The sequence below is a fragment of the Hyposmocoma kahamanoa genome, unplaced genomic scaffold (assembly GCF_003589595.1).
Source record: "Hyposmocoma kahamanoa isolate Upper Pololo Valley unplaced genomic scaffold, ASM358959v1 192, whole genome shotgun sequence".
In the NCBI taxonomy this organism is placed as follows: domain Eukaryota; kingdom Metazoa; phylum Arthropoda; class Insecta; order Lepidoptera; family Cosmopterigidae; genus Hyposmocoma; species Hyposmocoma kahamanoa.
Genome location: NW_020653719.1, coordinates 1,015,176 through 1,039,759, shown reverse-complemented (window position 1 = coordinate 1,039,759; position 24,584 = coordinate 1,015,176). Strand labels below are relative to the sequence as shown.

Here is a 24,584-nt window from a genome sequence, read left to right as displayed (position 1 = left end):
TTAAAAAGACAAGACACGATGTTTATTTCATGAAATTATCACAGAGACACTAACACTTGACACTAAACTATAATTCCTAATTCACAACGTGACAATCAATCAAGACAGTTTGTATTATTTATTTTTCGTCATGAAAAACTTGAGAATTGAAATTTTAATGATAGTGGTCGTAGCTACGAAAACATAGCTGCGGTAAACTTAGGTATACTAAGCAGACAGCCTCCGGTATGTCTCGACAGTCTTCGGGATGCTTCGGCTGGCTTTTACCCTTAACATTGCGACTGATCTGAATAGAGGAATGTTGAAGGTTACCGCTGTGTGCGCATGCATTTTTTTTTTTATAATACCTTAGTGTCGTGACGAACAAGTCGTGCGCCTGTCGAAGTGCCACTTAGAGCTTTAAATCGCAAAGATCTTAAATCACTGCCACTGCGCCTATCACCCTGGTACATAAGTTGAAAAGTCCAATCTGCCTGTAATTTCACCAGCACTCTTACCCTTCTAAACTGGAACGCAGTAATGCTAACAGTACTGCTTGGGGGCAGAAATAGTTAGATGGCAGTACTTCCGATTTGCCAATCCGAATTCAATATAATAATATATTGAACTTAATAAAAATTCATTCAATAAAATAATTTGTAAAACTTAATGTAGCGTTTGTATATAATGTATTTAATTAATAACTATTGTAACTATAATGAAAAATAGGGTGGTTTGCATTAATATTAGACTTAACTGGTTGAAGACTGTACCACCTCAGTCAACCGTGACCATGGAACCTGTAAAGGGCCCGAAAGGTCGGTTTGTTTGAAAAAACAAATATACGCGATTTAAATCCAGAAAAATAGTTTCATTTCCTAAATAAACGTTTAAGTTATCTATTAAGTTTTTAACGTTTACGTTATGAATAATGATCATTAATGTTGTTTCTTAATTTATAATTTGTTTATCAAAATAACAATAAGTTTATTTATCGACAGGCGCGGGAAGCAGGTACGGCGGCGAAGGCTACGGCGAAGGGTACGCGGCGGAATACGGCGGCGCGTGCGCCGAATGGGGCGAATGGCCAAGCGAGCAACATGCGCTCATCCCACAGGACAAACTCGCTTACCCCGCTTCCGGACCATGTTTTACCGGTATGTTTGACATGTACACAAGTAGCAAAAATTACAATAAAAACTATCTTCGACAACACTTATTCAGTTGTATTATAATTTTCCCTACTGAATAATGTTGGCATAAATTTTTTTATTATTTTTTTTTTATTAAATTATTTTATGATCGAATGGATATTTCGTATTATAATTGATGAATATTACTACATGTAGATATGTTAATAGAATTAGATAATCAATTACATTGCTCGCAACACAAGTGATCGCCCTCATTCGACTTTAGTACCACACACTACCACTTAGCTAACGTAACTAAAAAAAACCACAGCGAATTTCTTAATTTGAACTTTTATTCTTTTTTTTCACTATACTCTGATCATCTCTATCAAATCACATGTATTTGGCCAAACGAATTTTCAGACCAAACATTGTCTTTATAAGGAATATTTATTAAACGATGGCAGTAAATTCGAAATTCAAATTCCGCAGTTATAGATTGCAGACTGTTACAGATTTGACAGATATTGACAGTTACAGATTATCACCAGATAACAGTGAGTTAAACAAGGCACTGCTGTCTTGTATGCAGTCTGCTGCAATTGGTCGATGCGGCAACTCTCGACATCATACGTTTATTTTGTACGCCGTAAGGCACTGCGGTTTTTATCTTTCTAACAGTTCTATGTAACCCAGAGTAACACCATTCCTCTTGTAGAAACTAAACAATTGTTTGTTTTCAAGAATTCAATCCAAACTTAAAACTAAATTAGAAATCGCAGATCACGTTGATATGCAGGTCTTTTGCGTTCTATATAAATTCATAGCGTAAACTATAGTAACGAATTTGCATTATATCGTAAAGCAACGGTACTACCCTTGCAGGTTCAGGGCCGATTCAGTTGTGGCAATTCCTCCTGGAGCTCCTCACCGACAAGAGCTGTCAGGGATTCATCTCCTGGACTGGCGACGGCTGGGAGTTCAAACTTACTGACCCCGATGAGGTTTGTACAAGTTCCCTTTACAATTTTATGTCTAAGACTATAAATAACTAGATGAAATACTGTACAGTCGGTCTTACTCGATCATCGGTCTTACTCGATAATCGGTCCCTCACCAATTCTTACACTTTGCATTCTTTACATGACTTTAACTCTTTGTATTGAATAAAACAAGAGAACAACCTACTAATAAATAACATTAGATGCGTACACAACTACACAAATATTACTATGACATGTACGTAGCACTCGTACTTTTCGACTTAAGACTTATCAATCTATATTGTGTACAGGTCGCTCGTCGCTGGGGTATCCGCAAGAACAAGCCTAAGATGAACTACGAGAAGCTGTCGCGCGGCCTACGCTACTACTACGACAAAAACATCATCCACAAGACCGCTGGAAAGCGCTACGTGTACCGCTTCGTCTGCGATTTGCAGAGCTTGCTCGGGTCAGTTATTGTTTTTGATATTTTTTTATAGTATCTAGTGACGGGACGAACAAGTCATGCGGCTGATGGTAAGCTACACGCCTATCCATAGCAGTTGCAATGTCACTCAGAGCTAGATTGGAGGGTCACTGCCACTGCGCCAGTCACCCTGAGACATAACTTGACAAGTTCCCATGTGCCTGTAATTTCACACAGTAATGCTGACATAATTGCTTGGCGGCAGAAATAGGTAAGGTGGCAGTACTAAAATACACTTACTTTTGTAGTTATATATCGCATATTTTTTTAATTATAGTTTTATATAAACAGGACTTTAATGTTATATTGCCTTTGCAGGATCTCACCCGAACAATTGCACGCAATGTACGAGCCCAAGATGGAGAAAAAAGACGACGACTGAACTCAACTCACGTTGCTCGATCGCGACTCACTCTCTACACACGTGGTCGCCCTTATTCGACTTTAGTACCACACGCTGGCAATTGCCATTTAGCAGTCCATACGTAAAAAAAAACTATTTCGAAGTTCTTAATTTGAACTTTTATTCTTTTTTTTTATTATAACTGACAGTCACAAAAATAGAGATACCACACCTTTTTCAAACAAACGATATTTATATCGCAATTTCTTTTTTAAACGAATGGTCTGGCAACATTCGTTTTTTGTAGAGTCAAACGGTGGCTAATTGTAGTCAGATGATAGTCAAAATGTACTTGTACTGTAATATAAACCTAACACTTGTATTTGAGAAAGAACTTCCTTACGTCGGATTTGATCTCATGCAAAGCCACCAGTCGATTTAACAATACTAACGTAACCTTCGTTTTATGCAATCTTCATATAGTCAACCTGAGTAGCATCTAAGGGTTAGTTGTGTTTTAAAAAAAATGTTGAGTGCTCCTGCGAATGGAAGCCATCCAAGATGAATTCGTCGGGGTTTTCTTATGTAACCCCTTTTAAACGCAATCGCCTTGCAGATGCATTTACCTCTGTTTGCTAAATTTCATTTTTCACATACGCATTAAAAGTATCCAAACCAAAGGTGCCTTATCACTTATTATTATTATTATTAAGTAAAGAAATCCATTTATTTCACTGTATTTGTGCAAACTCCAGTATTAAAAAGGCACTTTTAGTCGACTTATTGAAATTATTTCTCACACAAAGTCTAGGGGCCGTTGTTAAGATTCTAAATTGGCAATGAAACAAAAAACTGACGAAATGATAATTAGTGCTAAAATAGTAAAATTCTGCTATAATTTTAATGATAATTGTAAATATAAGTTAATTTTGTTACTTTATAAAATAATTAGGTATTATATTATAGTAGGTCTTAAGTGTTGTATGTTTAATTCGCATATTGTTGCAATATGCGGTTAAATTAATGCATATAATAGTTAGATTGTGACGGACATGAACCGATTATTGAATATTTAAAATGCAGAAAAGTCCAAAGATTTTTAAATCAAAAATTCCCACCAATTGGTAAGAATGTCGTGAAATTACCAAAGGGACTTCTGATATCTTTTTCGAAATATTCTTTAATTTAAAAAAAAGCTTTTGTTGAGATTCGAAGCGAGCAATAGTCTGTTTCTATCACCCTGTACTAAGAATTTATTAATTCAGCAATGTGAGTAAAGTTATTAAAAATTGCGAAACAACACCGGGTTACATCATCTTGTCGCTGATCTCGTGGTAAGGGATTGTAATGTCTTACTAGTTATGAAATTAATTAGTTGTATTATTTTCAATTTTTATAGCTCCTAGCGTACACCGAAGATATTTCGATAAGTTTTATTTTTTAAAATATTTCTCCTCCATCAATACCATACTTTTTATATTCAATACAAACATGCAATGTACGAGGGGTGGCAAAAAGTTTTTAGCATGTTCGGGATAAGTAAAACTTCGTACACGCTCAAAACTAAGTGCAACTTCAAAATAATCTTTGAGACTATTTTAATTTTAAGAAGTACAGTATCGGTGCTGTTTTTCTCAAGATTTCTTTTAACACAGAATTGTATTGCAATGTCTTCCCTGCCTTACCAATTTTATGATCAGTAGGTCTAGCAAATGAAGTAAGTTTTAGTCTTTCTTTGTACTTTATTATACTTCAAACCATTGTATAAATCATATCAGGTAATACTAGAATATCTGTGTAAGGGAAAGCCATTATTAAGTGAGACCTATTGTAGTTATGGCGAAATTTTGAATGTGTAAGTGTCGTATGTATTGATGGAAGATATAAAATTTAAATATATATTTACGAAATTACCTGTTGTTTCTTTATGCTACGCACTTCTCCCTATTTCAGCCCCAGTAGCATGCCAGCGCGATAAAACTATTATATCGACATTTAGCAGTCAAATTCGAGTGATAAAACTGCCATTTTAAAATTTTGTCACAATAGCTAACATGGCGAGCACCGCGACTTCACATTTTTATCACACCACTCGCGCAGCGACCAATTGGCGATAACGAATATCGCAGTGCCAATGGCTACGAGATCACAGCTGATTTTAAAACATTTTTACAATTCTGCTTGGTAACTTTATCAAATTAAAAATTGAGCGCGACAAACGATATAAACAGAAATAATAAAAAGAAAAACGTTTTTAGTATATAATTATTGAACAAAAGTGAGGAAAACATTTTTAATGCAGTTTTACATAAGAGTAATTTGAAATTCGTACGTAAATAATAATTAATAAGTAATGTAATGTAAAACTGTCTAGTGGGAGTTTTATATTATGTTTTAGCGAAAATGTCGAAAGAGTACACGGTAAAAACAGATTACTTAGAAAAAGACAAAATTCTTTTTATGAAGACAAATTTATTAAATCCAACAAAACGATCCTCTCCCTATAGACGCTAGAGAATAATTACTTGATAATAGTAATGTCTCAAAAGTGTATTTTAGTTATAAGACAGAAATATTTAATCCAAGAGCAAATTAATTTACTTCAAGTCACAAAGCCACTCTAGATTCAATAAAATATTTATTTGTTATTCGAAATGTCCGATTGAAAAAAAAGAAAAAAAAGAATGAAAAATTGAGAGGTACTTCATTTTTATTATTTTACTGAAGATTTATGTTTTCAAATGTCAAAAAGGGTAAATTTACGCGGGATTATGGACCTAACAGTATGTCTCACTGGCGTGAAATCAAACAGAACAGTGCCGAACCTTAGAGTAGCAGAAATAGGACGGAATCTTCTCAACACTCGAGTACCATTCAGTGCAGTATAAACGCTACAGAGGCAGAAAGCACTAACAATTATATTTATATGAGATAACTTTATTCTATTGAAGTTAACAAAACGATAGCGCGTTTCAGAGTACAACTTATGCCATCTAGCAGTGGCGTGATGGAACTAATTGCATGTTAAAGTGCTTGTTACCGCACAGAGAATGATCTCGGACTCTGATTTTACGCAAAAATACAGGGGTGCAAACATGGCCTAAGCGCAAACGAAAAATAGTGGAAGTGATGTTTTCACGACGTTTAAAAAACCAGGGTTTAGTGGGTAGATTTGGTTGGAGGTTACCATAGTGTCTACCAACAGTTTGTCGTGATTCCTGCCAAAGGACCGACCAGGAGGCTAGCATTTGGGGTTTGGTCATGGCGAGCAGATCTCTGGGAAAGCACTTACAGTATTTGCATACGCCAATTCTTGTCGCATCCTTTGCAAAGGCGTCTACTGCTTCGTTGCCACTGATCCCACTGTGACCGGGAATCCAGGCCAGAGTTACCTCAATTCCCGCACAATGACATCGGTACAGAGCTTCCTTAATTTGGAGGGTGATAAAGAAATTGTCTTTGGAATGAAACGGTAGCTTAATAATGTCTTGGAGGCAACTTAGTGAGTCTGAGAAAACCAAGCATTTATTAATTTTATGGGACTCAATAATATAGTATGTATAGCTTCGAGTATTGCAATAGCCTCTCCCGAAAAGACCCAATTCATATAGGGGGATTTAAAACTGAGTACGACAATGAAACTGGGGGATCCAAACCGCGGCAACCAAGTCGCCATGTTCGTGTAATTTTGAAGCGTCGGTAAAAACAGTAGTCCAGTCACGCCATTCTCTCTCAACTATATCGTTGAAGACTTGGTTTGCTCTAGGGGTATCTTTCATGATGCCAAAACTAAGATAGACTGTTGGGCGAAACGTTAAACATTTAAAATCAGTTTCAAACAACGGGTTCATATAATTTTGGGAAATAGGGAAGGGGAGATTGGAAATTTTGTTAAAACTGTTGATAAGAAGGGGAGGTTTCTTGTGTGACCAATAATTGGAGGAAGGGATAATCTCCGACAAGGATTGCAATACGGGAATCGAAGGGTGAGAAGAATATTGAAAGATCTTGAAAAGGAATCTATTAGCAAGGGATTGTCTACGTAGATGTAGAGGGGGCTCCAGACATTCGATTTGAAGAGCGTTTGTTGGTGAGGATTTCATGGCACCTGTGATTATTCTCAGGCATCTTGCCTGGATTCTGTACATCTTAGCCAAGGCTATTTTGTTGCATGGTTCCAGAAGGAAGCCGCCATAATCAAAATGACTTCTGATGATTGCGTTGTACAGATTGTTTATTCCACTTCAACGCCGCGCGTTTTGTTATGAACATCGACTACTTGTCAAATTCAAAGTGAGGTTTGCCGTCGAAACCGTAGACTATATTTTGATTTTTAACGAATTATCGAATATAATGAGCAATCGTCAGGCTCTTGTAACTTTGGCTATCAATCTACTATCGTTTTCGTTTAATCATTAACGATTGTAGAAATGGAATAGATTGGGAGCGATTGCCACTTGTGTAGGCCCTCTTAGATTTAGAAATTAATGCCACGTTCTCAATAAGCACTCCCAAACAACTCGAAAACGTCTATAATTCGATCGACAATGTCGATTATGTCTGTCAATGATATTATACTATGCTCACTGGCCTCAAGACGCAGTCGCGAGAATTCTACTGAATGTTCGAGCATTTCTGCGACTGTGCGCGCCTCCTCGCGCTGCAAGGTAAAATTGACGATTTATTTGGAGAGAATGAACATTAATCTAACACGTACCGGTTTCCATGCTGGGAATCATATAATGCGTCAAATCCAAATACCTTCGATTTAAGGTGTGCCTGTCATAAAGACGAGCTTCTTTGGAATTAAATAGATATTCTTTTTAGTACAAAATTCAAATTAGTAATAATAATAGCCTACATCTCACTGCTGGCCACTCCTCTCATAAGCAATACGTATTTAAAACGATTTATTAGTTCACTCCGACAATAATCATCATCGACATAATAACTCAAGTACTTGATTGGATGCATAGGCGGCATGGCCCCGTTATTGGTAGATGGGATCCGTTTCACAGCACTATTTTGCAAACTGTACCAACCCGTCCATAGAAAAAAAATGACGGGTTTTTAAAGTTACGAGTACAGTTTTTACAAAGATTATTTTTATTTTAAGTATATTATGAAGAATAAACGAAGAAAGAAACAGTGATGAAGAAAGTTAGAACTATATTCCATATTTTATACCAAATTACAAAAGACTTTATCCTGAAAATTCCACTAATTACGAATTCAAAGTTATTGTTCAAAGTTATAAAAGATAATGTAATTTAAGTAAAAGCAAAACATAAATATTGACTCCCGCCGCTTAAAAGACTATTTAATATACCCAAATAAGTGACCCAAGTTATTTGAGGGAAAGTGAAAACATAATATATTAGAATTTAGAACTACAATGGCAAATATTTCTGAGGATCCCGATAATTAAACGAAGACATGGCTCAAAGGACTTGTACCCAAGCCAAAACTATTAATAAAAAAAGCCCCGTCCATAGAAAAAAATTAGCTAGTGCTCTGCTCACAATAATTAAAATTAACTATTGTTGTAATATCATAAATAAAATACACGTAGATATAATTAATTGTAAATTACATCTGTCTAGCGTTGCTTACGACCACACTTATTAATACGATAAAATTATAACTATTTACATAAATATGTCATATGTATACATATACCAATATAATATCCGCATTTATTTATTCCACTTTCTTTGTGCTTTCTACTGTTTCTACCAAATTATACCCCAAAATTATTTTCGGTTTGACGTTTATGTCATTTTTTTCAAACAGTTAAACAATAGCTTCAATCCACTAAAAGAAATTTGTGAACGCAGTCATTTCACATTACTTTTGACATTTTAATACTCTTTGATTTTAATTTACGTGGCCGATCGTTCATTGCTAATTTTTGTTTGTCTCCGAAATTAAAAAGAATTTTCATGTTATTTCCTCACCGGGAAACATAACTTGACATTTAATTAATAGCTGATTATATGAGGATCAAGACGCCATTATGGGTTTGTGCAAATGTCCAAAAAGGAGAGTTACGAATCAGTTTTGTTTCGAGCATAGAGTTAATGTTTGTGAATATTGTATGGTGACAAACCACCCAAAGGTAAATCTTTCATAAACACGTTGTCATATGACAACAGCTGCTTCCATAAACACAGTGGTTACATGTGTTTGCTTGTAATTTTAGTGCATCATTCAATCGTATCTTCAGTGGCTACAAGACAGTGATTACAACCCCATATGCGAGATATGCACAAAACCTTTGAGCGAGGGAGAATGTATTCGCCTCACTTGTTATCGTAAGTAGTAAGAAGTATTGCCCCCTTACCTATTTCTATCGCTAAGCAGTAATGTGACTATTATTGCGTTCCGGTTTTGAAGGCTTAAGGGTGCTGGTTGAAATTACAGGCACAAGAAGCTTGTCAACTAATGTCTCAGAGTGACAGACACAGTGTCAGTGACCCTCAGATCTTTGCAATTTAAAGCTCTGGGTGGCACTGTAGCTGCTATGGTTGCTTAACAGCAGGCACAAGCCTTGTTTCATCCTGGCAACTGGTATCATAAAAAAAAATAAAAAATCACTACTGTTCTTCAGTGACATAAGAAACTACAGACCTCTACTTACCACACTACTGACATACTTACACTTCTTGCAACTGCATCTATTTTGCTGTTCTTACATGCTTGTTTGACCTGTGCTGTTTAAGACATCCTCATTGTGGTTGAAATACATATTGTATGTTGAAATCATTGCTAAAGGAAAAGATCCACTTTTGGGAGTGGTTGTTAAATATGGAATTACTAAGTTTTTGTATTTATTACACATAGGAAATGAAACCATTTTTTCTGGATCAAAATTGCATATATTTGTGTTTTTATGTCAACCAGTTAGTCTGCCGTGACCAGGGGATCTATAGACGGCCTGAAACAATGATTTGTTTGAAAGAAATAAGTAATATGTGATTTATATCTGAAAAAACAGTTTCATTTCCAATGGTCATTAAGGTTTCTGAAATTTCAAAAAGCTAGGGTTTCATTTAGTGATAGTGTTAGTTTAATGTGCGATATTACGTCGAGGTTAACCAATCTCTAGTTTTTGTTCTATAAATTGTATAACAAGCAGACTAAAGCATATAAGTTTAAAAAATACACACCATTCTTTACTTTTAATTTAATTGGCTACAACATAATTAATTTTAATCAACCAACTAAAGCGCATAAGTCAAATTCCCTTATTTCAACTTAAATTATAATGGTGTGATGGTTTCAACCTTAGCATTATCTTCACATCTTAGGACATTGTAACATCACAGAACAACAAGCTTTGTTTATTAAAAACATGAAGCATTTTATTACTAATGTGCTCAAATCATTTCACCCAGGAATTGATCCCTTTAATCTAATATAATCAAACCAAATGCCCAGGCTGTATAACTAAAGTATAGAAGTATTATTAGTCACTATCACCTTTCACAGTCTTTTATTATGATGTTTCACAGAAATTTTCTGAGAGTTGTACCACACACTGCATATCGCTCTGATTTTTACAGCACTCAAACATCTTATACACTATCAGAGTTAACGCCCAGTTTTCGCGCGGCGTCTGCCCGCCGCGAATCTGAATTCTATTTACTAGGCAACAACATTGAAATTCCTCGGATTAATATAACCGCGCGGTCGCCGCGTAGCCGCCGCGTAGACCAAAGACAAGCCAAACTCGCTCGCGCGCCCGTGACGCTCATTTAAGTTAAAACGTAAAAGCTAAATAAATAGAATGTATTTGCCATGGCAGTTAGATGCACGCAACAGGGTAGCCGCGTAGCGTGAACGCGATGAAGTTTGTGTCTAAGGAACTGGTACTCCCTGATGAAAAACCAAATGCAAGGCTTAAGAATGCCTGCTTAGTTTATGGCATATCCATAGACAGATGTAGTTATTTACCATTAAATGTATCAAAATGATTTTGTGGTTTGTTTTGTCCCCTGTTAATTGTGTAATCTGCCGTTGCGACTATGAGTGAATGATGAATATGATGTTAGGCAGCTGTACTGGTGATCAATTAAGATGTGTTCCATTTGGAGTTTGTATTTCCTATTTTCTTGCTATTAGGATATAGTTCTGACTGTTCTTCTGTCTTTTGCATTAATTAATCAACTCTTTTCGAAATATGTCCAGTGTCTTATTTGTTTATGTTTATTTTCCAGATGTGTTTCACTGGTCATGTGCCGAAGCTAGTTACCGTGCGCTACCACGTACAACAGCGCCGGCAGGATACCAATGCCCTTCCTGTGCAACACCAGTATTTCCACCCCCCAATTTAGTGTCTCCTGTAGCTGATGAACTACGTGCCAAATTGGCTGGAGTCAATTGGGCGAGAGCAGGACTTGGACTACCCTTGGTAACTATTTTAATATAATGAATTTATTGTAAATTATACAGTAAAAAAAAATAATATGAAACGCATTGTAATAGCACGTAGCTTTTCACAAAGCGACGAAGTAATGTGCCGCCAGAATAGCATCGTATAATAGCGTCATTGTTACGCTGCTTTCAGATACTTAGTTCCAAATATAGCCGCAAGTAGTGCAGCATTATCACAACAATAAAAATCGCTCCGCTAACAGCAACTGCCTCCACAAAGTGCAAATGATATTAGTTTTAGGAGTGGAAAAAGTAAAAATATGCGTGAAAGTAGTGAATAGGGTGAACATAAGTAACAAATTAATTCTCTTCTCATAATTTACTCTTCTTATAAAAACTGATAACTTCATAATTTAAGTTCTTTGATGATTAAAGATTTCTGATAGTTTTTTAAATTAATAATGTTTGTTTTGTATCTATTGTTCATCATTCATAGTCAGGGTGACGTGTTCCATGTGAAAAATACGACTAAACGTTGGCCGCATCAAATTTTACCTTAACTTTAATTTAACTGCGAACGTAGCGCGCGTGTATCACGACTGGCGTTGCGACTACGCTTCTACTAAATACTATATGAAAATTAGTGCTTCTATAAGCGTCTAATTTGGAGGCGCCCTAACCCCTTTTTAACTGTTTTGAGATTCTTTATTCTCTTTTCATCTGGGTTTATGGAGCATAGCAATCAGCAATGCGGTTCAAAGTCTTTGTCAGTCAAACAACAATAATTTAACATGTATATATGTTAGCTATCAGAAGACCAAGATCTGAAAGGGGCAGTATCGAGACGCAGTCAATCACCAATCGATCACTACTACAACAGCACTGTGGACAGTCAACGAGGCACACCAGTAGGCGCCAGCGATGACGAGTCCACCAACCGTTCAGCGAATGGCACGCCACATTCCATTGTTCAAATCCCTGATGATTCCGTTAACATGTATGATAACACTTCCACGAAAAGGAGCGACAGTTTACAAGGTAATATTAGCTCCCTTCAATATAGGTAAAAAATGGAAATGGTTTATTTGAGTAGGTTTTGTTTGATGTTAATTGGATTCATGCTATATATTTATTCCGTATTTATTTATAATATATATATATATATATATGTAAGGCCGTGGTAACGTAATGGTTTGACCTATCGCCTCTGAAGCAGAAGCCTCGGAAGTTTTTTCGGAATTTATTTGCGAAATTTACCATGAACTTTTCAGTGAAGGAAATCATCGTGATGAAACCTGCTCGTCGATGAAGGTTAGGTCCCCAACCCGCTTTGGGCCAGTGCGGCGTATTATGGCCTAAACCCTCGCTGGACAGGAGACCCGTGACCAGCATTGGAACGTATAAATCACATTGAATATTGAATAATATTTATTCAGCCACATAGGTAGGCAGATTAATATAAATACTCTTAAATACAGTATACTTTTACTAGCATCTCTATTTGGATATCTTTTCGCGCATGTGTTTTTTCAGACATTTTAGATAATTGAGAATGCTGCTTGACAATCGTACAAAATACATACACATGCAATGTAGAATCGAAATAATTATACCTTATACTACCGCTCTACGCTACCGCTAAAAAGTCATTGAAAACCAAATACAGAGATTCGACAACAAGCACATAGAAAAATTCGTGAGGTCCCCAGGTTCATTCCGTGGCTTAGTTGGCATGGCGTGTGGCGCTGTTTGCTGGGAGACGTCGGTTCGTATCCGGCCGGATCGAAGAATTTTTTCTGAGTGTTCGATCTTTGTATTAATAATTATAATGAACTGGTGGAGTAATTTCACAAAATATAATTGAATACCAATTCAATAAAATTTTAATTATATATATCTTGCTTAAATATTTCAGTAATAATTATCTGTATTTTCGCTTGACAAAAGTTTTTCATATACATATTTTTGTTATGGTGGTTGACTTTTTTTACATTAAGGGTTTATACCTTTGTAAGAGACTACGGTTAATACCATGAATTAACCTGTTTGATGGATCACCTGGCTATCACCCACCCGGATATTGCAGTAATTGATACGAGCGGCATTACAGTGTAATAAGTTACACATGATTATAAACTATATTAAAGAGAAAAATGATATTGTGCCTATCAACCAGATTTACCAATTACCTGATCCCCACCCACACACCCAGACCAGAAACAATTTAGAAAATTCGTTGTACCGGGAAACATTTTCTATTCTATTTTTAAAGTTTCTGGCTGCTCTTGAAGAATTTTACCAATGTCAAGTCAGTCATGGGAGTTACACTTACATTTTTTTTAGTATTTAATTAATTAACACTGCTCTTTAGTCTATTCCGGCTTCTGGAACAATACAAAGCAACACAATATATCATCACCATTACCTATATGTTATTATAAGTAAATTAGTTTTATAATTTAAATTTGTTAGTACTAACAAAATCTGATATTAATTCTATGAGGGGATTTGTATAAACAGATAACAGAAACTTGAAATTTTCGGGGCCAGGAATAGAAGGTGGAAGACTATCATAAATGGAACATGTTCTGATAGGGCAGCTGAAAAATATGTGGTCTGGGATGCCTTCATCCAGGCCACATTCACAAATTGAGCTATCCCGTATTCTAAGTTTTGCCAGATGGACTGGGGTGCAGGTATGACCAATACGAAGTCGGCATAAGGTAGACGTTACAGTTTTACTAAATCCTTTAGAGATAAAAACCAAGGCTTTATGGGAAATGTCAGCGATGTCAGCGAAATATATGCCCTTAGTGAGTTTCTTTTGTTACACTCAGCGCTCCATGAGGAAAACATATAATTGGTAGTTAGAGCTAGCAAGACAACAGTTTCAATAGCATTTTTTGCCAACATGTGTGCAGTTTCATTGCGTCCCACTGTGTCCTGGAACCCACGCTAACACAACTTGGTATATTATTACAATGACATTGGTATAAAACTTCCTTGATCTTCAGGATAATATGCGTTTAGTTTTGCCAATGAATTGCTTTGCCAAAATAGCCTGTAAACAGCTTTTAGAGTCTGAAAAAATTATGCTTTTGTTGTTTGTGGGAAAAAAAAAAAAAAAAACATTTTGTTCACAAGGTTGTCAAGAAAATTCTGTTTAACCGACATGGTGATTTTTTCAAATCATTGTTTTTAAAATACCCGTTTTGTGCCTATATTTAAATTTCTTTTACATTCTCAATACTGGGAACTATACACATAACATTTATTATTAAGGGAATCAAATTTTCTAATAGAAAGCATAAAATAATTTTGAGGATTAAATATTGAACAAAATTACTATCTAACTGATATCGAATTTGATAATTGTTAAAATAATAAATATATAGGTTTACCCTAAGGCTCAACTCACACTGACGCAGAGTCGAAGCGTCGCGACGCGTCATGTTTTTCGCCTATAGCATATTCATCTCTATTTTCCCATTATTAAGGTACAAATTTGTGTTTTGCAAATATGGAATCGAGTGTCGAGTCGAGCTTGGTAGCATACTAGCGGCTTCGCGCGTCGACACGCGTTACTTGGCCGTCAGACGCCGACCACTGTGATCCAGGCAGGCGGTGTACTTGAACTAACCTCCGACTAAAAACCGACCTCAAAAGTCATTCATCTCCTAGTTTACCACCCTTAAAGGTATTATTTCTTCAAATTTAAATGTGACCACTTCTGAGGTCTCTCCAGCAAAAAAGAATCATCAATTCACAAATGGCGGAGTTATCGCGTAACATACATACAAAAAAAAAACAGACGAATTGAGAACCTCCTCCTTTTTTTGAAGTCGTTAAAAACAGGACACGACGCTTCGACTCTGCGCCAGTGTGAGTTGAGCCTAAAAATAATCTCAAATCTTATGAATATTTTATATAGTAATTTCAAAGATATATATAAATAGATTTACTTGGTACTTGGTGTAACGGGCTAGTGTCCGCAACTCGACGTCAAGGCGCCTGTATAAATAGATTTATTTGGAAATGTTGTTTTTTATTTGCAGGAGGTCAATCTTCGAGGAAAGGTTTCAAGCCTATTGAACAAGGAAAGCCTACAAAAAATTTTGATCATGATGAAAACAAATACAAGCAGAAATCTACATTTGCATGGCTCAGCAGATGGTGGAAGTAAGTTATACGTTTTAAGATTATCGACTGATTTCATTTCAAGCCATTCATGGCTGTGTAGCACCATTGCCCCTTCTGGAATGAAATGAACTGTAAATATAACAAACATACATCAATTCTTTCTTATCAAAAGTTGATAAAACTATTATTGCGAGCTAGTGTAACATATAAACATTTTATCGCACAGCGACATGAAAAGCACATACAAAATTGAGTGTAGTTTATTTACACCTTCAGTACTACAAAGGCGAGTACAACAATATTAAACACATTACCTACCTACTTGTTATTGTAGAGTATCTAGTCTTTTAAAACGAATTTTAGAAGTTTAACGCCTTTATAAAATCAACTATTACGAAAATAAAAATAAGCTGTTCAGTACTTGCCTATTTGGTGAAAATGTAAGGAACATCAAATTTTGTTCACAATAGAGAACACTTGTTTGTTGGTACTTGGTGCAACGGGCTGGTTTGTTTCTATGAATATCGCCAATGTTGAAATCATTGATTTAGATTTTGCAAACTTCTGATGTTGACTGTACAATCACCAATACCTCTCTAACAAAATAATAATCTATAATCATCTGTAACCAGTAGAGTTAGTTCAAAATTATTTGTGTAATTTTAAGCCATCTTAAACAATTTTAGGAATTCACTCCCATCTTCACGAGTGCGAAGAGTCGGAGGCGTATGCAAGCGCTACTGGATTCCTATAATCATTATTATGACTGTCATTGTCGTCTTACTGCTGCTCAGCCGACGCGATGTTGATAGCGAAAACCCATTTGGATTAATGAGAGATGAAGAACGAAGGATACTCCAGAAGAACTAGTTATTTAATACTGAATAATCCTTTATTTATAAAATCAAGCAATCCTTTAAAGTGATATGTATTAGGTATTTAAATAATATAACAATACTAATTGAAATTGTATTTTACTTCAATACGACATAAACATCGTACTATACATATATGTACCTTTTGATAAAAAAAACAATATATATGGATGGGCACTTAACATAATAGTTAACAATAAAAAAATTGTGACAGTAGTTTCCAATAATGTTAATATACATATGTAAATTCCAAAAACATTACAATACTTTGGTGCAGGTTTCAACTTGCTTATCTAAAAACATTACAGAAAAAATGTCATTGTAAAACTGAGGATAGTATTCACAGGCACGCTGACAGTCAGGCATCCAGTTCATCTCGAGCAACTTCGGCTGAATAACAGTCTCATTGTTCTGCCTATGCCAACTCAGCATTATATCAGCTGCATACAGGGCTCTAGACTGAGGACTTTTAGCAATGCCATAAGGTGGATTTTTACTAGTTGCAGCTGAAAATAATTCAGCAAACATCTTGAATATTGACTTCTCTACTTCAGCCCAACTGTGATTTGCATACTGTCTCTCCCACTCGTCTTTAAAATCTGCACAAAGCATTCTGTATAAAGGAACTCCATCTGTATAATTCATCACAGTGAAGTGTTGTTCATAATCCTCAAAATTGTCCAAAGCAAAAGCTTTATTAGCAAATCTTAGGAAGAAATTGTGGTACACATATACCTCAGTTGGGTTTACATATTTCAACAATACAACATAGCGGATGTCAAACTTGACATGCCCTACATCTGGCCTGTCAAACAGTACTGGATCTTCAATGTACTTTTGGGCTATTTTTGGACCACTTGCTGGCAACCTACATAAGAGGCATAAGTTGTCTGTAATGTATGTATCCAGACCTCGTGCCAAGTTATAAGGCTTGCAAATCCAATAATTATCCAAATCTTCATTCTGCCTTTGGGTATAGCAGGATACTAATTTTGCAAGTTCAGTCTTCATGTTAAATGTTGTAGGCAACCAAAGAGGGTATGTCTCCAATTTGTGACTATATGTCTTTTCATATTTTGCAGAACATCTCCGTGACACAATTGCTAATAGGTCTTTTATAGTAATCACATATTCAAATGGAAACTGATTTACATATTTATTTGGATAATTTTTACTAAGTTCTTCGAATGATTTATAGTGATGCAAGTACCATAAAATATCAGCCTCATTTTCATTGTACACTATTTCAAATTCAGGAGTATTCAGATAATCATTGATAAATCTATATTCTGAAAAAACCTTTAGCTTTCCAGTTGGTCTTTGTCTATTTTTTAAAACTTCTAAATCTGGAAGAGTTTCTACTATATGTCCTTCAAGAAAGTAGTTTCTATCCGGTTCTTCAGGAGTGAAATCTTCATAGAAATGGTCATAATGCTGCCATGGGATCAGCATTGCCTCTCTTTGCCTGGGCTCAGGAAAATGTCCCTCAACATAATTCCTGGTAATGCGGTCACCCTCTTGGACATTTTCGACTGGGAACAGCAAACTATATGTCATTTGATCAGGTACATGTATGAAAGGCACAGCTCTGAAATTAGGACTATCACTATGATTCACAGCTGAGCCCAATTCATCCAAAACATACCAAACAGGCACTCTGTCTTCCACCGAAAAATCATCTCCACCAATGGCATAAGTATGTGCATATCTCCAAACATTTTTCGAAACGTTCACTATCCTCTCTTCGACCGTTTCCCCATTCACTTGCATAAGATTACTCATTCTCTCAAGCAGCCCAGGCACATTTCGGAGGTTATTTTTAATACTGTTCGGCTTGAAAGTCCACGCGTGATCTATTAAGTAAATATGACTAGATTCGTTATTGTCCATTTCCCGGGTAGCAATGAGAGCCCAAACCGGATCGTAAGGCATTTTTTCATCATCTTCATAGTCAATTCGAGCCATCTGAAACGACAAACCGGAATCGAAAATTTGATCACGAATTTTCTTGCATAGCGTCGGCCAAAAATGTTCTGGTACACCGGATAAAATTAGTTGAGGTTTATGTACTGCTAAAAAGCTGTTCAAGCTTGTTAATCCATCCATCTTTGTGGAATGAAATAATATGTTATCCACAAATTAGAAAGATATAGTCAGTTCACAAATTAGAAAGATATGAATCAGTTCTATTATCTTTCTAATTTGTGAATCAGTTAATATAACAGGTTTTAACTAGGAGTGCTCGATATTATATCGACATCCAAAAAAATATCGATATATATATATATATATGAATATATGCCCTCGATATATCAAACCAATCCGATATTATCGTATCATTCGATATCGATATATTTTATCCGATACATGAAAAATCGTACAAAGTTAGAAAGTACACAATTCAAAATTGTCTTTGCAGAAACGAAACGCACTTCGAGCGCTTCGCTGGTCATCCGTCAGTGTGACGTATTAAAGTGATTCTGTTCACAAACTATTCTCATAGGCTAGCCACACATACTAGCCAATGAGAACATAAGAATAAAAAAAATTCATTTGGTTGTTGTGTCAAAACTGGTGGTTTTGCTATTTACTCTTATAAAAATTTCCTTCTTTTTATCTTTTAGAATTATTTACGATATATCGTAAATATCGATGATTTGTACCGATGTATCGTAAAAGTAGTTAGATATTTTTTTTACATGAACACCACTATTTTTAACGGGCAATTTTTGTAGAGGATGGAAAAAAAATAAAAGAAAGGAGTTGCCTAAGGAATGAACGTGCGTACCTAAACAAAAATTGAACGAACAAACGGCGGATTTCTTTAGTGTCGTACCATAATCTATCGAAAAGTCATTATCGAAATGCAAACATTTAATTAAAGTAGATGAATATTCCATTTAGGACTATTTTAGGTGGGAATATCCGGGAATGTCACATGAAATTCTGAATTTATTGTTTTACGTTTACAAATACTACGAAATTCAAATATTACGAAAAGTGAATTTGCACAGAAAAAAATAATATTTTGTAATTTGAGAGTACAAAAAAAGAGAAAACTTTGAAATATAAATCCTATATATTTCTAACCTCAAGATTCATATTTTCATAGAGAAATTTTTAAACAGATTCCAAACAGTCTAAGCTTTTTTTGTATTTATGCATTGGTACAGAATTAATATCAGTGACTGATTTAAGTGAATCTTTAATACTTCCATTTAATTTTGGAAATAAATGAAAGTAGTAATATTATCAATAATAATATTATTATCATACGTTTATTTGCTTAAAACATGGTATAACAGGAGATGTAACAAGAAACAGTGTTAGTATAAACATGTTTCGCATATATTAAATAGCATGCAAATGTCTGATTATGTCAACTGACAATGTCAGTTGACTACTATTGGCCGAGCGCCTTTGATTTGTGCAGAAAAATCGATACTTCTCCGTAGTGAGACCTTAGAATAATAACGCATAGAATGATAGTTTCATATCAAACGAACTGTTACAAGTGACGCAAAAATCAAATTCATGTAGGCTAGTTTTAGCAGTAGGTTAATTTTCGGTTTTAGTGAATATTTATATAAAAATATAAGTTGAAACGCGTTACTTCCTTGTGGAATGTGATGTTAGTATCTATTTATGTTTGTCTGACGTATTTTTACACTAATTTACCGCACATTTCGTTCGCTAAAACTCTTGAGCTGTTCGCAGTGCAAGTTGACCTTGAGCACTGAAGGCCCGCCCGCTCGTGTAGGCCCATTGGGCGCGCTTCAATTTGCCTCACTTAGCGTGTGCGGACTAGGTTTCTATGCGTTATTATTCTAAGAGTGAAACAATATGATTGATGGAGTAAAGGTTGACATGTGGCTGAGTATACTTAATGCGAAATGCTTGCGTAGCTTTTGAAGCGTATGGTATAGATGCGAAGAAATCTATTGCACGACATTTAAATATTTACCTTTTAGAAATAAAATATACTCCCATACTATAAAATGAATACGGGAGAGAAAATTCAATTTCAATATCTCTATTAACAATCGAATTGAACTGATTTTTCCGTAGAACGTAAATTTTGCAGAACTTTGTGATTTTTTTATCAATCGTGTTTCGAGCCCTATAGATCACTACCGGTACCTTTTTCATTATGAATTTAAAAAAAAGTTGAATTTGTATTCATATTTTTCGTCGACAAAACAATTTTCCGTGTGGTCGAAAAACGTCAAATCGTTTTTTTGGATCTCACTTCACCTTAATTTTAAAGTAATCTTATGTATACACGTGTTATGCTTGTGTTATAGTGAAGCTGTATGTACTTTGACATCTTGCTAAAAACAGAAAATACCGATCTTCTGTTTTTATTATCAAAAACAAGTTGTATTCGTGTTATTTTAAGTCGAAAAACCGATTTATCTTGTGATGGAAATACGTCAAATCGTCTATTTGTGTCTTACTTACTCTTTAATAATAATGTTAGATCTGAGAGGTCTACTCAAAACATCCATGCCAGACCCAAAGACCGAGATTAGAACTTAAGGTGAGAATGGAGGTCTCAATAACATGTATTTTTGTTACAGGCAAAGACATATGCGCGTGCGCAGCCACAGGCACGGGTAAGACAGCAGCGTACATGTTGCCCATCTTAGAGAGACTGTTGTATAAATCAGTAGTCACGAGCGACTGCGAGTTGTGACAAGCCATGTCAAACACTCGGTCAGCTAGGCGAGAGACACCGAACGGTGGCAAGGCAAGACAAATAGGCTGTCTATACGTTGGTATTGGCCTTCACGCGGCAACGTTAGACCAACATGGTCTTTGTATTGCTGGCTGTATAAAGTAAGAATTTTTAGTAGTTAGAGTTGTCAGTGGGAAAAAAATCGGAAACGAGTGGATAATTTTGTTTTCAGGAACTGAGAGTGCCTAGTAAATGAGTCTTGTTTAATCTAAATTAAATATAAAAATTCTTTACCAAAAAACCTAATGATGGAATTGCATTATCATGTAATCTAGTTACATTCAAAGTTATGTTTAAATTTGACTCTTCCAAATGAACCGAATGAAATAAATGAAGATGATCTTTGATTCAATGTTTATATTCGGCACTCTTATGCGGCGGTATGATTTCCAACCATTCTTTTTGTTTTTTTATTTGTAGGTAAACTTGAAATAGTAAAAATAATAATAATAAAAACCTCGCAGTGAATTATTTTAATAACAGAGTATCGATAATATGTACGCTTCCAAGAACAACACTATCTCATAATAATCGTTAACAACAATCATCAAAATATACAAACAAACAGGCAATCTGAAGAAACCAAAGCAATATTTGTCAAGATTTATGAATAAAATACTTAAATATGTCTAATTACACGAAATATTTGGGCTTTTATGTGATTTATAGACAGAAAAATAACACGTGCCTGTACAATGTTACATTCGGTCGATCTTCGCTTTTTCGAATGCCACATCCCGTAATGCTGCAGCGACGAATTTTTATTAATACCTAATTGTTCTCACTGTCAACATTTTTGTCCATTTCATTACAATACATGCGAATAATTCAATAAAACACTTGGAAAAACATTTGTTTTGACATTTGATGTACTTCCCGTTGACAACCGTATCATGTACCTCATGTACTGCGAAATGGACACGGTTGGCATTTAAGATGACGTTACGTATTTTCGATTCCCGTGTTTCACACAGACCAATGTAATGCTATCTCTTTAGGCTTAAGACAGCACGCAAGAGTTAAACAAAGACAATTATAACATGTTTATTCTTTCAATGTCGAAATGCATCATATACATATAACGTCTGATTTATATATGTCAACATAACATGTCCTTTGTTGACCTTAGAGGATGGAAAAAAAAATTTAAGACGCATAAAAAGAAGAGACTGATAAGATAAATCATGGATAAATCTTGCACATTTGTCATCTGTCAAGAGTTGAAAATACTGAACGAAAACGATAGATAAAGAATGATCCTAGTTTTTAGCGTAGGCAACATAGGGAACGAAGCTATTAGAGATGGGAAAAACTGCTTATTTTTTTAAACGTTTCAACGTTATGCTTTTTTTAAAAAAAACGTGCTTTTTTAAACGCTTTTTCACTTAAACGGTTTTTAGTTTGAAGCTAACAAAATCGTTTAGAAAATGTTTAAGCGCATAGACTTTTATGCTAAAAAAAGCTTGCAACTGTGTGTTGATAGCGAAACGCAAGTGTACACCACAGGTTTTAAGATAAGTTTTTTGTAAAAAACGAGTTATATTTTTATTTATGACATAACATTATTATATTATATAACATTTTTTTCATTGGCGTTTAAAAGCGTGCAAAAACATAAGTTGGTTAACTTTTGTAGTTGTTAACCGTTGAAATGGAAAAAACTGCTTATTTTTTTAACGCTAAAACGTACGTTTAAAAAGCTTGCCTGTAAAAGCGCTTTTTAGTTTGACGCTTAAAAAGTCGTTTAGAAAAACGGTTAAGCGCACAGACTTTGTTTAAAAAAGCTTGCAACGTTATGTTGAATCTCAAACTAATAAGAGATACTACGGGTCGTATTCCAGAACTCTACTCATTGCTCATGTCAGGATTTGAGTATTATTTTAAGCACGGTCGGACCCTAAACGCAAAGATTTGAGTATAAATTCTAGTGCTTTAAATCATACTCAAAAGTGTTGAATAAATTTGTTTAGGAAACAGATGATGCTACATGAAACTTTAGGCCCGTTGTAAAAAATGAAATTGTTGAGTACCTATAGAACTGACCAGTGATCAACGCTTACGCTTAAAATGAAAAGCGTGCTTATGCGCTTATTTTAAAAAGCAGATTTTTTAAAGTGCTTTTCGTTTAAACGCCCACCTCTAGAAGCTATGATAGGTAGTTTAGCTCACGTAGTTGCATGCAAAGCTAAGCGAAGAAAATACGTAGTAGGTAATGACTATGGATACGTGTGGGGTGAAGGGCGGCAGAGGGCGACAATATTTCACATAGCTAGTAGCATCTTTGGGTTAGTTCGCTCAGTTCGCGGTGTGAACCAAAGTATGAAAAGATACGGCCCACGGCTACGTGAGCCAAGTTACCTTAAGTTTCGTTCGCGGTGTGGCTTGTTCGCTGTTCCCCAATCATGTTAACTCTCGTTTTTAGACACAATTTTATTTTATAATTCATGATAAATAAAACTTTAAAATATATATCTAAATGTAGAACATCGTAAAATATAATTATGGAAAATATAATTCGAAGGCTCATATTGAGCCTTCGAATTATATTTTCGAATTTTTTTTGCAAATTCACTATTTTCCTTATTTCGGAAAATTACCCAACAGTAAACAAGACACAAGAAAAGATTTTTATATTCATCTTTACTATATATTAACATCTTTACTATATATGCCACGAATAGTGATTTGGCCGAATACCGAATATTCGGCCACGCTCTCGGCCGAATATCCGGCTGCCGAATGTTCGGCCACGCTCTCGGCCGAATATCCGGCTGCCGAATGTTCGGCCACGCTCTCGGCCGAATATCCGGCTGCCGAATGTTCGGCGTAAAATCTCTGCATTTCACGCGCGACCTGTTTCATGGCGCTGCGTGCGGATGTCACGGGGATGGAGTATTTTTATTGAAAAATGATAGAACGATAGAATCAATACGACAGTTTCTGGGCCTGTTTTGAAGAAGTCGCTACAGATAATATGCAACATGATAAGGATGTGGAGAAGTTCTTTTGCACATGAGATTGATTGTTATTTGAAAACTGTTCGCCTAGATCCTTACAAGTGGTGGTCAGCAAACGCAAAGCAGTATCCAACCCTTTCAAAATTTGCTAAGATTTATCTATGGTTTCCTGGCAGTAGTGTTTATAGTGAGAAGCTATCTTCAGAAGTAATTGTTTATGAGGAAAAGCGCAATTGTTTGTTACCAACCAATGCTGTTCCACCAACCAATTCATTCATCACAACCTGCCACTGTTTGATTTTAAGTATGAAAGCAATAATTTATGATTAAAATACATGATACATGTTGAAGAATAATGTGCTTTTTTCATTATTTGATATTCGAATCCGAATAGTAGCCGAATATTCGTGGCATCTCTACTATATATACATATCTAAGCACACTGTATGTGGGTGTGTATGTGTGTGGTGTATGTGTGAATAGTGTTCAATAAACTTCTGTTTTTGGGGCATCCTTAATAAAAATGAATAATTTTAAAATTTTTATTTGCCGACATATTTTCTATCAACCACT

At 35.4% G+C, this 24,584-nt stretch overlaps 3 protein-coding genes across 8 annotated transcripts in view; 2 read left to right on the top strand and 1 right to left on the bottom strand.

Moving 5' to 3' along the window:
* The window catches only part of LOC113226714 (ETS-like protein pointed), a 217,192-nt gene extending 214,038 nt beyond the window's left edge, over positions 1-3,154 (top strand). For 4 of the 6 annotated variants that reach the window (XM_026459436.1, XM_026459440.1, XM_026459439.1 and 1 more), the window contains 4 exons: positions 981-1,136; positions 1,998-2,116; positions 2,407-2,564; positions 2,901-3,154. In XM_026459436.1, coding sequence (XP_026315221.1) covers positions 981-1,136; positions 1,998-2,116; positions 2,407-2,564; positions 2,901-2,964 — 497 coding nt within the window. In that variant the 3' untranslated portion in view covers positions 2,965-3,154. Of the gene's footprint in view, positions 1-980; positions 1,137-1,997; positions 2,184-2,217; positions 2,283-2,406; positions 2,565-2,900 lie in introns of those variants that run through there. The other 2 variants (XM_026459437.1, XM_026459438.1) reach the window with 2 other exon arrangements.
* A 5,639-nt stretch (positions 3,155-8,793) lies between these two features.
* Positions 8,794-16,359, top strand: LOC113226578 (zinc finger protein-like 1 homolog). Its single transcript, XM_026459270.1, has 6 exons — positions 8,794-9,043; positions 9,128-9,239; positions 11,145-11,338; positions 12,108-12,339; positions 15,357-15,480; positions 16,128-16,359. The coding sequence occupies exons 1-6, from the start codon at positions 8,942-8,944 to the stop codon at positions 16,309-16,311; spliced, it is 948 nt and encodes a 315-aa protein (XP_026315055.1). The 5' UTR covers positions 8,794-8,941; the 3' UTR covers positions 16,312-16,359.
* Positions 16,360-16,426: 67 nt separating this feature from the next.
* Positions 16,427-18,503, bottom strand: LOC113226577 (tubulin--tyrosine ligase-like protein 12). The gene has a single exon (XM_026459268.1). The coding sequence runs from the start codon at positions 18,420-18,422 to the stop codon at positions 16,575-16,577; it is 1,848 nt and encodes a 615-aa protein (XP_026315053.1). The 5' UTR covers positions 18,423-18,503; the 3' UTR covers positions 16,427-16,574.
* Between the last annotated feature and the right edge of the window lie 6,081 nt (positions 18,504-24,584).

Excerpts from the sequence above, each read along its gene's own strand:
- LOC113226578 (XM_026459270.1), top strand. The coding sequence starts at position 8,942 with ATGGGTTTGTGCAAATGTCCAAAAAGGAGAGTTACGAATCAGTTTTGT. Across the intron at positions 9,240-11,144 it reads TATTCGCCTCACTTGTTATC|ATGTGTTTCACTGGTCATGT; the intron begins GTAAGTAGTAAG and ends TTTATTTTCCAG. Across the intron at positions 12,340-15,356 it reads AAGGAGCGACAGTTTACAAG|GAGGTCAATCTTCGAGGAAA; the intron begins GTAATATTAGCT and ends TTTTATTTGCAG.
- LOC113226577 (XM_026459268.1), bottom strand. The coding sequence starts at position 18,422 with ATGGATGGATTAACAAGCTTGAACAGCTTTTTAGCAGTACATAAACCT.